The 12855-nt window shown below is 40.3% G+C and overlaps 1 protein-coding gene across 2 annotated transcripts in view; it reads left to right on the top strand.

Moving 5' to 3' along the window:
- The first annotated feature begins 1 nt into the window (after position 1).
- The window catches only part of PCNX2 (pecanex 2), a 149193-nt gene continuing 136339 nt past the window's right edge, over positions 2 to 12855 (top strand). For both annotated transcript variants that reach the window (XM_015621574.1, XM_015621573.1), the window contains exons 1-5: positions 2 to 154; positions 6136 to 6341; positions 6753 to 6867; positions 9144 to 9180; positions 10048 to 11337. In XM_015621574.1, the coding sequence (XP_015477060.1) occupies positions 2 to 154; positions 6136 to 6341; positions 6753 to 6867; positions 9144 to 9180; positions 10048 to 11337 (1801 nt within the window). The remainder of the gene's footprint in view (positions 155 to 6135; positions 6342 to 6752; positions 6868 to 9143; positions 9181 to 10047; positions 11338 to 12855) is intronic.

Genomic DNA, 12855 nt, shown 5'->3' with positions numbered 1-12855 from the left:
CATGGTGTCGCCGGCGGCGCGGCTGGTGGGGCAGGGCGTGTGGGCGGCGCTGACCGGGGGCTGGTACCACGACCCGGAGCAGGGCGCCTTCACCAACAGCTGCCACCTCTATCTGTGGCTGTTCCTGCTGACGCTGCCCATGGCCCTGCACCTGGTGAGAGGGGCTGCGGGGGCTGGGGAGCGGGGGCCGGGCTGGGAGCCGGGCTGGGCCCTGGCCCGCAGGCGGCAGCGGCCAGGGCGCTGAGCGGGCTGTGAACTGCCCTCAGCGGGGCTGAAATAGTGGGCATTCTGGGCTGTGCCTGAGGATTTTGTGTCTAAAGGTTAACGGGGTGAGTCCGCCGGCTGCGCTAGGCTGCGGCCGGACCCTTAGCCCTGCCGGAGGAGTTGGGTAGGGGTGCAGCGGTGGGCTCTGCAAGTGCTGAATGACCGTGGGGACGTTTGCTCAAAAATGTCTTTCGGAGACAGGTGTTTCGGTTTTGTTGTTTTGGTTTTTTTTGTTGTTGTTGTTGTTTTTTTAAAGTTTGATCCAGTCTTACCTCCTGAGAAGGGTAAATAAATGGAAACATCCAGATACCGTGTAATTAATATGCCTTGCTGAATGTCACTGGTGAATCACATGGCTTTTTGTGACATGCAGCTCCCTTTGTGCTGAAATTTAAACTTTGCAAGTGAATAATAACTAGAGCTTCTTTGCCGGACTTTAAAATTTATTTTCCTGAAAAGCTTGAAACTTTTTCTCGTTTTTGTGTGTTTTCATACTGTGTGAGAAAAGCTTAAAGTATGCTGGGTCATCGAATCTATTTTGGTGTGTCCTTCAGTGATTATAGGTTAATATTGCTTCCGTTATAAGCAGTTTCCATCCATTTGGTTCCTGGAGTGACTCAACTAAATTCTCAACTTCAAAATAGGTTTTTATGCTACATGGTCAGCTATGGGCCTGATTATCAAAAGCAAAGAGCATTTATGACTCCCCCTGCAATCCCAGTGGAAAGCAAATCTTGTATCTTTAAGTGTGATTTGGTATTGGATTTTGTGGCATGGATTGCAGTGAATTCCTCCTGTAAGAATGGCTCATGGAGTTAATGAACCAGAATAACAATATGCTTTCTTGTGACTGATGGCATATTTCCTATGCAAACCAGCAAGGGTCTTGCATTGGAGGATTTGCTGTTCAAGTCGTATGTGTGATTAAAAAGTAAAAAAAAAATTGAAGGCTAACTTTTTTGTCCCAGTTGGTGTAAGTATGTGTCTGAAAGGATTCCTTGTGGGAAACTTCTGGACTGATGAAGGTGTGGGGGTTGCATGAAACAACAGTGGACTGTAGGTCAGAGCTAAGGTAGAAGTCATTTTTTAAAGGGGAGAAAATGTAACTTATCTACTGAACTCGCTTGGGCATCTTCTTTGCCTAACTAGATGGACTTGCTTTTTCTGCAGACTGACTGACTTTCTGATGAATCATCTGGTTAAATGCAGGTCTTGTGTTCTTGAGCTAACATATTGCTATGGGAATTCTTTGTCCTTGATAAGAATAATGTGTTTATTATGATGGCTGCCTTGACAGTAATTATGTCCTTACACGTTTTCTTGTTTTCAAGTGGCTTGTTTCTAAGGCTTTGTAAACTTTATGCAAGACATCTATTCTTGCATACTTAGAAACTTCAGCCTGCTCTTTAACCAAAGGTTTTTTTCTGCTTTATAAGAAATTTTGTTTATAATATTCAATAGTGTCTGGGTTGATATTTATGTTACGTACTTGACACCAATATTTTGGATTCAGCTAAAGCAGTCAATGATGTTTCTTAAAATGGCAAAATCAAAACAGACCAGAGTACTACTTTAAATTTTTCATTTGCTTGGGATAATATTTTGTTGAAGTTAGGAAGTCTCTCTGAAACAGTGTGATTTGAATCAAATAGCAAAACTCATCCATCTGTTTTGAGTTTTTTCACAGTGGCTCAGCAGAGGCATGCTGACAGTAGCATTGAGAAGCTTAAAGTATCAAGTTGTTTCTGTTGTGTGGATGGAGAATTTCTTTCTCTAGCTTATTCAGCATAGCTTACTTTGGTACTAAGGATTCCTTTATTAGCTTCCCCGCCCCTGAAAATGCAGATCTGTTTCCATTACTTTATTTACTTAATCATTTAAACATTAAAAATGTACATTGGATATTTTGAGCATCATTGCTGTTCAAATCAACTTTCAAAATTATAGTGAGATCTCTTCTAATTGTGCCATATCAACTTTCATATTATATTAAGAATTAAAGTTACCTTATTCCACCAAACAGTTGAGGATCCCTACGTGTTTTGCACATGAAAATAGTGATAACTCTTTAGTATTCAGCTCCCAGGCTGAATTCAGCCCCAGAAAAACATCAGTGACCTAGAGATGCAACTTTGGGAAATACTTACACTATAGCTTATTTTATAAGCTGCAAGGGAATGTGCATCGTGTTTGGGCAATGGCCCAAAACAATGTACTGAATGTTTCTCCTGCCTTTTGCTGGACAGGGAACCCTTGAACTTACTTCTTACACACTAGATCTTCAAATCATGCTGTGATAGGAGAATTACAACATGGCAGTATAAGGGTGTGGGCACATAAATTACTCAGAGGTAAGCTGTGATAAAACTAGCAGTGTGTCAGCTGCTTCCAGTCCCACTTGGCCACCCTTTACCCCAGTCTGTAACAAAGTTAAGGATACATATATTTCCGCAGCAGAGAGGTAGGCTACCCAGTTACATACTATATTTATTGTGTGGTAGGACACACACTTAGAACTCAATGCACACCCCTGGAATTTTATTTGCTACCTGCTTTCCCATGGACATCTCTTTGTATGGATTCACCTTAATTAACATATAAGCGTGGATCTTGGGCCACAGTGTCATATCTCCCACGCATATCTCTGATGGTAGTGACTGACTGCACATTGAATGGTAGGTCCCTGACCCAGCTGCAGCACTGCCTTGCTTTAGATGCCTCAGGGGCTCAAACAGTGGGTGGGATACATCTGTGTCTAAGCACCCTTTTATCATTAAGCCCAATTTACAAGGCGTGGTATTTTGTTCAAAGGTTACATACCTTTATGTACGTATCTCAGTCACCTCCACCTTTGTGCTACTCAAATAATGTCAGTAGACATGTGAAGGAGAATGTGGCTGTTCTTCTGAGTAGGCAGAAGCCCCAAGCAGAGGTGCTTCTTATGTGGTGATGTCAACTCTGTTGCATTTGCAGCAGTAAGTTGGGTTGCATTTGGGGTACACCAGCCTGCATTTCTGGCTGTGACCCCATGCTATTCTGGTGCAGGGTACAACAACAGAAGCTACTGGAGAACAAAATGTTCATTATGGTAGAGTTTTCAATGGGACAAGAATGAAGAAAACTAGGGATACAGCTTCCACAGAAACCTGTGGGAAGTCATGAATCCCACTTTCTAATGAATTTGTATTTATGGATTTTTTTTCCCTAGCTTCTAATAAGATGTCGGCTCAGTTGAAGCCGATCCTGTCACTGGGATGGCATCAAAAGGTCAGAGAGCTGTGTGAGTTCCTCTCATTAATGGAGGAGTTGTGCTGCTGTGACCTTGCTCAATGGGGCACATTCTCTTAAAGTTTGCTGAATAACTTTTTAATTCTTTGGCTGCCTTTCAGCTGAGGGGATGGAGGGAGATGACGAATAGGCAGACACATGATGTGATTATAAAACCTCATTTTCATAGAAAACCAGGCTAATTATAACTATAGTGCATCAAAAGTGACCCTATCATCTAATTCCTCAGTGGTCTATAACTTAATTCCTCCTTAGTGTGGATTTGATAGCTGTCAAATCACCTGTCTCTACCTGGGAGCACCAACTGCTGTCATATGACACTAGTACCTTATGCAAGAGGCCTGATTCACAGAATAGAGGGCTTTCCATTATCAGCTTCATCTTTCTCCTCATTCCTCATGTGAACAGGGAGCAACCTGCTGGCTTGTAGCACTCAGCCTGCCCCAAGATTCAGAGTATTAAAGATGCACTGGCCATTGGCAGTCTTGGTGTGTAAGGGCGCTAAAACACAGCATACCTTGGACAGATGGGCACGGAGACCATGGGCTGGCTCAGGGCACACCTCTGGTAGGTCTGGTCACGAGGCAGGGATGAGGACATGCAGCACTCAGCATTTGCTAAAACTGGCCCTGTTTTCCACTCAAAAATCTGGGAGCTTCCTTTGAGTCTCTCTTGTAGCATGCTGTCTGCACGCATAGGCTGCGCTGCTGGAAATCTATTTTTGTTGTGTCCTCTTGACATTATTCATATAATATTCATTAAGCTTTATGAATGTCACCTATAAAGCACTTCTTTTCTAGTGGGCTGTTCTGTGTTGTTATTTAATAATGAGTGGTTGATCTGTGCATTTTAGTGTCTAGTTGAAGAGATTCCTTAGAAGGTGAACAAATCTCTCTTAAACAAGTTATTACAGATAATTGGCTGTCGCTCTTTGTGAAACCGAGCAATTTCTTACTCGTTTTGTAAAAACATTAGTCATAAACCACAAATTCTTTAACCTCCAGTTCTTCAACCTCATCCACTAAGCCTTATACCCTGAGAACATGACCTTGCAAATGGATCCTCTCTCTGGCCCGAGTTCTCTAAATAACTGAAGGGTATGCTGAGAGTAGTATTTACACAGTACTGTGAAGTACTCTTAACAGACTTAAGCCTCAACTTGTAGAAAGTCATGTCTGTCTTATTAGGGATCAGTGGTAGTATGCACATCCTAAATAGTTTCCCCACTATTGTGCAATAGATTCTTTGTATCTGAATCAGAACAGTCATAAAAAAGGATTCGCTTGAAAATATTCATGTGTACATCTTGATGGTATGAAGTCCCAGTGAGCCAAAAGCAGCATCAGAATTGCATCCCACTTGCTTGTCACAACACAGAAATGATTCAACATATTAATTTCAACAGCAAGATAAATGTGGTGACTTGTCCTAAAGATGAAATAGGCATGCCTTGTTTCCTTCCCTTTACCTGTGTGGTCAGCGTGATTTATTTCTGAATTTGAAAAAACGATTGATTTAGTCCTAAAGTAAAAAAAATTCTAAAAAATTACTTTCAGTAGGCTTTTAGCAAGTTCTGAGTATTGAAAACCTTCTTTGTTTTTTGTGTTGATTGGGGTTTTTTGTTGTTCTTCTGCGAGAATATGGTAAAGCTCTATTTAAATAAAATGCCTAAAACTTGAAAAGAGATTAAACTCACTATGAGACTGTAGCTATGCAATGACAACACATAAGCATGTTCCATGACTACAATGGTAAAGACTTTGGTACTTCAATTAAAACTGCAAGTTTCCATTGCTATGATTTGCCCTTTACTGTAAGGAAGTGTTTGTATATAAAAAAGTTGCTAGTATGTCATGTCTGTGGAAGAACTTTACAGATTATAGTTGAACTGTAATTAATTTTAATGACTAAGAGCTGTAGTGCTCATCACAGATCAGCAAACAGATCACAGACAGCTGCGAATTAACAATTATGTACTTTAGAAAAATAATTCAAGGAGGTTGTATCATAGTTTAACCCCAGCTGGCAACACACAGCCAATCACTCACTCCTCCAGCCTCAGCCAGGACAGGATGCCTTTCTAACTGTGTTTTTATTAATTTGTTTTGACTAGTCCAGACTAATTATTTAAAATTCCTCAGTGGTTAAGGTATTTGGGAACATGTGAGGCATTAGAAAGTAGACATCAAACTACAGTGTTTTACTGTATGCAGTATTTAACTGACATACAGGGTTAAGATGACAGAATTTTTCTAAAGGTTTTCTGTTTGTAGATAACTAATGTTTCATTTTGTGTCTGTATTTTTTGAATTCATAGTTTAGGAAAGGCTGCAGCTGCATTAATATGGGAGTGCAGTATTTTAAATATGTTTGTCAATGGTGAGATTTTGCTGATTTTGATAATAAATAATATCCACAGCTAATAAAAAGAGGAATAGACCTTGTAAAATGGTTTGAAACTTGAAGAAACCCTTTAACTTTTTCTGTGAGCAGAACTCAATACAGATATTGTATGTAAAAATTTTAGCACCATCTTCTCAAAGCGAACTGTTATCATTGTGTCTTCATTATTTCTTTCTGTAGGCTTTTCCAGCAAATGCAGTGACTGTTTTTGTGTACTGCAGCTCGGTGACAGTTTTCTTCACGGTAATAAAGGTGATCAGCTACCGTTTGCACCTTATGTTTGATAAAGGCGAAGTAATTCAACAAAAGCTCTCAAGAAAAAATGGAAGGCAGTGTAAAGATACAGAGGTTCAAAAAGGAGAAGTGGTTCAGTCCTCAAACTGTAGGTAAGGTTTTCATTGTATCGCTGGCACATTATGTAAAATGGGTGAGTTTGCATGATGGTCCTTCATAGCAGAAATGTCTGTTGAATGCAGGAATACTCCTTACAGCTGTGTGAAGAATGACGCTTTCAAAAACTTGCTTAGTGCTTTTCAGCTGGTTAGCTGAAATGTGGTGTAGCAGGCAGAGCTGCACCCGATTCAGAGGTCGGGCAGCAGTTTCCTTGGTGAGGAAAGAAGTGCAGTATTTTTACAGCCCTTATGCTTTCATCATTGGAGGGGAAAGAAGTGCTGTTACTTCATTTTGCTGTGCTACTTCTTGCCATTTTGTTCTTATTCATCAACTACTTCCCAAAACTCTCTGTGATGCCCTGTGGTAAGAAGCATTGCTTTATCTTTCATATGCTTCCCCTTCAGCAATAACTCGGGGGATCATGTCATCGGTGAGACCAGCCAAAATGACTCTACGCAGACAATTCCCGACAGCTCCAGAGTGCAGACTCCGCACTCGCAGGACTCACCTGGAGCCACGGTTAGTATGTGCACTCCTCCAGCAGTGTCCTCACCTCGTGCAGTCCACAGCTCACCACACACAGTGGTTTTGTGTTGCCAGGTGCTCATAGCTTCCAAGCAGGAAGGGTCATTCCATGCATCTACTGGGTATGACTGCCAGTCAGCCTTGTCCTGAAGGTTTGGCTTTGCAGAGCTGAAATTGCCATACGTAATGCTACACTTCTTAGGAAGGCTCTCCTCTGCTCTATACTATAAGGCAAGCGGCCTTCGTAAATCTTGCCAAGAGCAATAGCTTTTGGGGCTCCTTTGAGAGAAGGGAGAGGCTAATGCAATCAGAATTATTTTGTTGCCTCTGAAGGGATCTGCTCCTGGAGCATTAATAATTTGGTTTTGTGTAACTAGACTTACGCTTATAAAATAAACCAAAAACATCTCTTCAGTATTTAAACAAAGCATAAAAGCCATTTAAATCTAGATGTCTAGGGGAGGTTAAAATTGTTTATTTGTGCACTCGATGCCGTTGGCTATGCTTAATAAATCAAAGGTATATGAAGTGAAGATAATATATGTAAGTGTTGTTAAAGAAAAAAAAATAGGAAACACTCAAGATGAAGAAATTTTCAAAAAGCTAAGAAACAGAATAACACTGTCTGTGTAGTCTGAAGCTACTCCCCTTGCATACTCTGATAACATCTTTAATTATGTGATGCCATGCTATTTTTTTCTACAGGACTCCTGCCTCAGTCAGTGCAGAGGATGGTTAGTGATTTCTGAATAAGTGGCTATTTGATACTTCATTCTGTCTTCATAGTCCTCCAAACCCACCCTTTATCCCTATTTAATACAAATAATTCAAATCCTGGTCTGAATCAGAACTATTTCTTCATTTCCTGGAGTGTTTTTACCTTTTTGTAGCATCTGTGTGATTCACAGACATTAATAGTTCTTTTGGTTTGTTTTTTTTAGTGAGGTAAGATATTTTTCACCTTGTTTCTGTCCTACTCTCCAGTATTCTGGTATTTGTCCATTCTCCAAACCTATGTCTTCCTGGGATCTCATCCTAGTCTCCCACTTCAAAACATGTAGGTTGGGTCTTGTCAAACCAAGTCTCCTGTTCTAGTTACCAAGATACCACCATGAAATTTTAGAAAATAAAAGTAATTTCCTCTTGGTTTTGGTGCCTGTCAGTCAGAAGAGAGCCACAGTCATCTTTTTCAATGTCTTGTTCTTAATTATGCACTTAGGCTGTTGGATTTAAACTCCTGAAGTATTCCTCTGGGGTATTTAGTTTTGAGCTCCCCAGTTAGTTCCCATGCACACTGACCTGCTGATGAGAATCCAGCAGAAACCACCAAGGTGACTGAGGAACATGATGTGTGAGGACAGGCAGATGGGATGTTTTAGCCTTTGTAAGGCTAAATTCTTTTGTAAGCCTAGAAGAAGAGCTTACTGCTGCCTTCAGCTTTCTAATAGTAAGGTACCCAGCAGATTGACTACACTCTTCTCAGAGGTGCCCAGTGACAGGATAAGAAACAGTTGCAGCCTTGGAAAGCTAGTTAGATCAATTACATTTAATGTCTTTTGTGTGGGGTTGTTTTGTTTCTTGGTGGTTGGTATGTTGTTTGGTTTTTTCCCATACCAAGTGAGTGGTCAAATACTGGAAGAGGTTTTCCGGAGAAGTTGTGAAATCTCCTTCTTCGGAGGTTTTCAAAGCTCTGTTGGAGATGGCTCTGAGCAACCTGCTCAAACTGTATCTGCTTTGAGTGTGTGTGTGTATGGCAGAGGGGATTTGGACTAAATGACCTTCAAGGCTTTCTTGGAATCTAAATGATTCTATATTAATTTAATGTCTCTGTCCTCTAGTTGTCCATTGAGAAATACTTACCAATGCGAGAGGCCAAACTTTTCATTTTAGTGCTTCGGAAACACATAGCTGGAAAAGAGGAACAGATGAACACATTCTATTCCTTAATGATTAAAAAAAGAAAGTATCTGGATTAGGCACTGCAATTTTTTTTTTTTTTTAAGAACATCTTTTTCTTTCCCTTCCCCAAACATCACATCCAATTGCAGTGATGCAATTTGGAGCATGATTGCTCTATAACCATCTCCCTCACCCACCCCTTGCATTTTGTGCAAGGTACATGTTCAAATGTCAGTGATTTTAAGCAGCTTACTAGTGCTGTAATTAATCTTAGATAACTGTTGATAGCTACATTGATAGATATTTTTTTTCCCAACAGAATTTAATAAATGACCATGTTAATATTGTGTGTTTCTTTTCTTTTTTTTTAGGATCTGCCAACAAGGGAAACTATTGAAGATCTTAGAGGTATTTTAAAGGCTTTATGAATCCCCTTAAACTGTTGTTTAATCATTGCTTGGCATAAAGAGTAATGCCATAGAGGACCCCATGGCCGATTCTGTTGTGGCTCCTATTAGGGTGTGAATTGATGAGCCAGAACTAAATTTCAAGGATGTTCTAACAGACTAAGTTTTCTCAGCTGTCAGCCAAGCTGTTTGGAATGCAACCTTTTGAGGGGTGTGCAAATAGTTCTTCCCATTTTGATACAGGGAGATGAAAGATCCTTGCCTCACATTCTTGGGAATGCTTTTGTAAAGCATCAAAGTAGGAAGCTACCACTTGAATTGAATCTTAGAGCCCTTGAACATCTGGCTGTAAACTTCTATTGTGATTGTCAACCTTTAGGTCTGTGTTGTATATTCCAGTACACCTTAATTTGCCTTACACTTCCAGTGCTTGAGATGTCTTAATATTTTAAATACTGCTTTGTTTTTATTATGGCTGATCACTATATCCTGTGTGACCATTTAGGAAATGTAGAAAGTGATGTAGCAACCTGCAGCATTGGTTTATTCTTTCTTTTCACCTCTCCCTACGTGGGGATAGTTCTGTAAAACATTTTGATTTTGAAACTAGCTGTTTCTTCAGCTATTTTGATTATTTAAATAGACATGCTGCTAAACTTGTCCTGACTTGGAAGGGTTCTATCTTGCTTTTGTAGTACTTCATATGTAGCTACCAAAAAAACCCCTCCTTGTTTTGGAACTATTTTAATCAGCTATGTCATCTGTGCTTCCTTTGCTCTGCTCTGGATCAGGTTTTCTTGGTTAAAGATCGTAGTTTAAAAATGCTTAGTGTTCATGTGAGACCTAATGCCAAAATGTTTTTTCTTAGGTGTTATGGTACTAGAAGACCAGGCTACACCACCAGTTTCATCTACCTCACCCTGTATCAAAGCAGATATATTACCTGTTTCTACAACCTCTGGTTCAGGTGCCACCACATCAGCAATAGCAACAAAACCAGCTGTTATGGAAACATTTCCTGGTGATGGAGTAAATGAAAAAGGAGTGAATGGACAGCCTTATGGCCACCGTGGATCCCAAGATATTCTTGTGGACAGAGACATAGCTAAAAACTTCTCCAATATTTCTTCATCACAAGGTGATATTTTAAGGACCGGAGTTTCTTCAGAGCCATGGGACAGTGAAAATTCAGTTATTTCAGACTATTTAAGTAATCCTAAAAGCTACAAAAGAGAGAAATTGCCAGATGGATCGCCAGAGACAGGCTTTACCAGTAACTACCCACAGTGCAATGCCGTTGCAACCAAAGAGCGTGAGCAGATGGAAAGTTCTTGCAATGTTGGTAATAGCCATGAGGACCTTGATTGCTCAGACAGTGAGACTGCTGTTGTAGTTGTGGATAATTCTGTTCCTGGAGACCAGCTGTGTGAGCCCATCAAAATTGTCATCACAATGAGTACTACACCAAACACCACCCTGAGTGACCTACCGGGCTCTGTGCCCTTACAGGCCCTGGAAAGTGAGAGAACAAGCTCAGCCCTTGACTCTGGTGTAGTTAGAGCAGGCTGGTCGAGTCAGCAAACTAATGAACAGCTCAAAATCCCTGTTATCACGTTTGACCTGTCTGAGGACAGTAAAGCTAAGCCTTGCTCAGAAGTTAGTGAAAGTGACAGAACTCCAGAAATGTTGAGGGCGGAGTTGTCATCCAACCAGTGCTCTGGCTATGAATCGGGTGATGCAGTAAAGGAGCTCAGCAACCCAGCAAATACACCTCTAGAAACTAACACTTGTTCAGATCCAAATCAGGAGAACGCTTTGGAAAATGTCCAGACTGTGGATTTAAGTTCTAAGGAAGACCTGCATAACCTAGACCCACAGTCCTGTAGAACTGCTCATGAAAAGAGGCATATGCGGGTGTTGAGTGTAGACAGCGGGACAGATGTGCTTTTAAGTAAGAATTTTGTGGAGGTATCTGACAAAGAAAAGACTTTACCAACCTCTAAATCAGATCTAGAAGCTAAAGAAGGTCAGATGCCCAACGAATCTAACTTTCTAGAATTTGTCTCCCTCTTGGAATCCATTAATACCTCAAAGATGAAGACATCTAATCAATCCACTGTCAAAACAGAGACGACAAAGGAAAATGGGCTTGTTGGAGGTATTATGCATGGGTTACAATTCTTTTGGAATAAAGATATTGTGAAGAATTTGATTACTTAGCTGGATATCTGCAGTAATGCAAATTCCCAGAGGATGACTGGTTGTGCTAATAGGGCCAGGGTAGGGCTGGACTCAGTGGGACAAAGTGGTTTAGTGGGTGTGTGTGATAGTGTCAGCTGCAGTTTTAAAATATTTTTTATCTTCTTGAAGAAAATTATTTTCCTTCCTCTAAGAAACCTAGTGATAAGCTTTATAGGTATCCATTATGTATGTAGTCTTCTGTACTAAAATAGTGTGCCTGGTTTTTTGGAATACCAGAAGTATCTTGCAAAAATATATATAGCTATAGCATTACACTTGCCCTTGCACATCTTACCAGGTGCTTATTGAGGAGTTGTCTGTGTGCCTCTGACTATGAAAACTCGAATTGTCACTGGATATGGTTCAGCTTTTAGCTAAAACGTGTGCGCACACATACATATATTTCTAAATTTCCTGGATACTTGTGGTTTGGCTTATAATTAAAAAAAAAGAAGTCATGTACCTGTTCTCAATAGATAAGAGTTTTTATTTTCAGTCACTTAAAATATTTGCATTTTAAGGATGAAAGTTTGGTGGCTGTTTTCAGTGAAAGCCCCCAGTATTTTAATGAAAAATAATATATTCCCTTGCACTTTTCCATTACCTATATGCAGTACAGCTTAGAGCTTTTGTATAGAAATTTCTGGTTTTAATCAGCATTGTTGTTGCTGTCAGTGAACTCTAGGACCTTTTTCTGTTGGGAAGGACTTGTTTTTAGTGTCTCTAGTGGCCTTCCAGCAAAATTAGTAGGGCCATTTAATGAGGATGTGAGATACAGTGCAGTGAAGGCAGATGCAATCTCGTGGTACTTCCCCAGGTGGTCAGCACAGCTGGTTTAGAAGATCTGACTCAAAGTGAAATAAGACAACCTGTATCTTCTCCTTCTCCAAAACATTTGTTTTACCTTAGATCCTATAATAAGCTGTTTTAATAAAGTGTAAGAGGATGCACTCTCAGTACTTAATTTGCATGGAAGATAAGAAACTTGATGGTACTCTAGAAGAACAGCTTGGTAGTCCCATTTTGTCTGCTCCCTGTTCCACCGGCTTGTTGTTGCATGAGCCTTCCATTACATGAAAAACGCCCAACTGACTTAAAAGGTTTTTAAAAACTATTGTGAAATGTGTGCTTTTATCTTGTCAAAAAAATAAGTAGAATTATCTTCTCAATGTGTCATTTTCTTTTAGATTCCATTTACCTTTCACTCTGTCTGTCTCTAAGTCTATCCTAGCTAATGTATTACATCCCTATCTCATTCCATCTTTCACCTGGGTTCATTTTTTCTTCTTTCTAGAACTTTTTCTAGTTCTGTGCCTTTCCTTCCTCCATTTAGGCACTCCCCTTCTCTGCCACCTACTTATTTGTCTTCCTCTTCTTATTGGTACACTCTCTTTCCTTCTGTTCTTCCTAGCAATCCACACTGTTGCTGGTTTAG

This window comes from Parus major, chromosome 3, assembly GCF_001522545.3.
Source record: "Parus major isolate Abel chromosome 3, Parus_major1.1, whole genome shotgun sequence".
Classification (NCBI taxonomy): domain Eukaryota; kingdom Metazoa; phylum Chordata; class Aves; order Passeriformes; family Paridae; genus Parus; species Parus major.
This window is presented reverse-complemented; position numbering and strand designations above follow the sequence as displayed.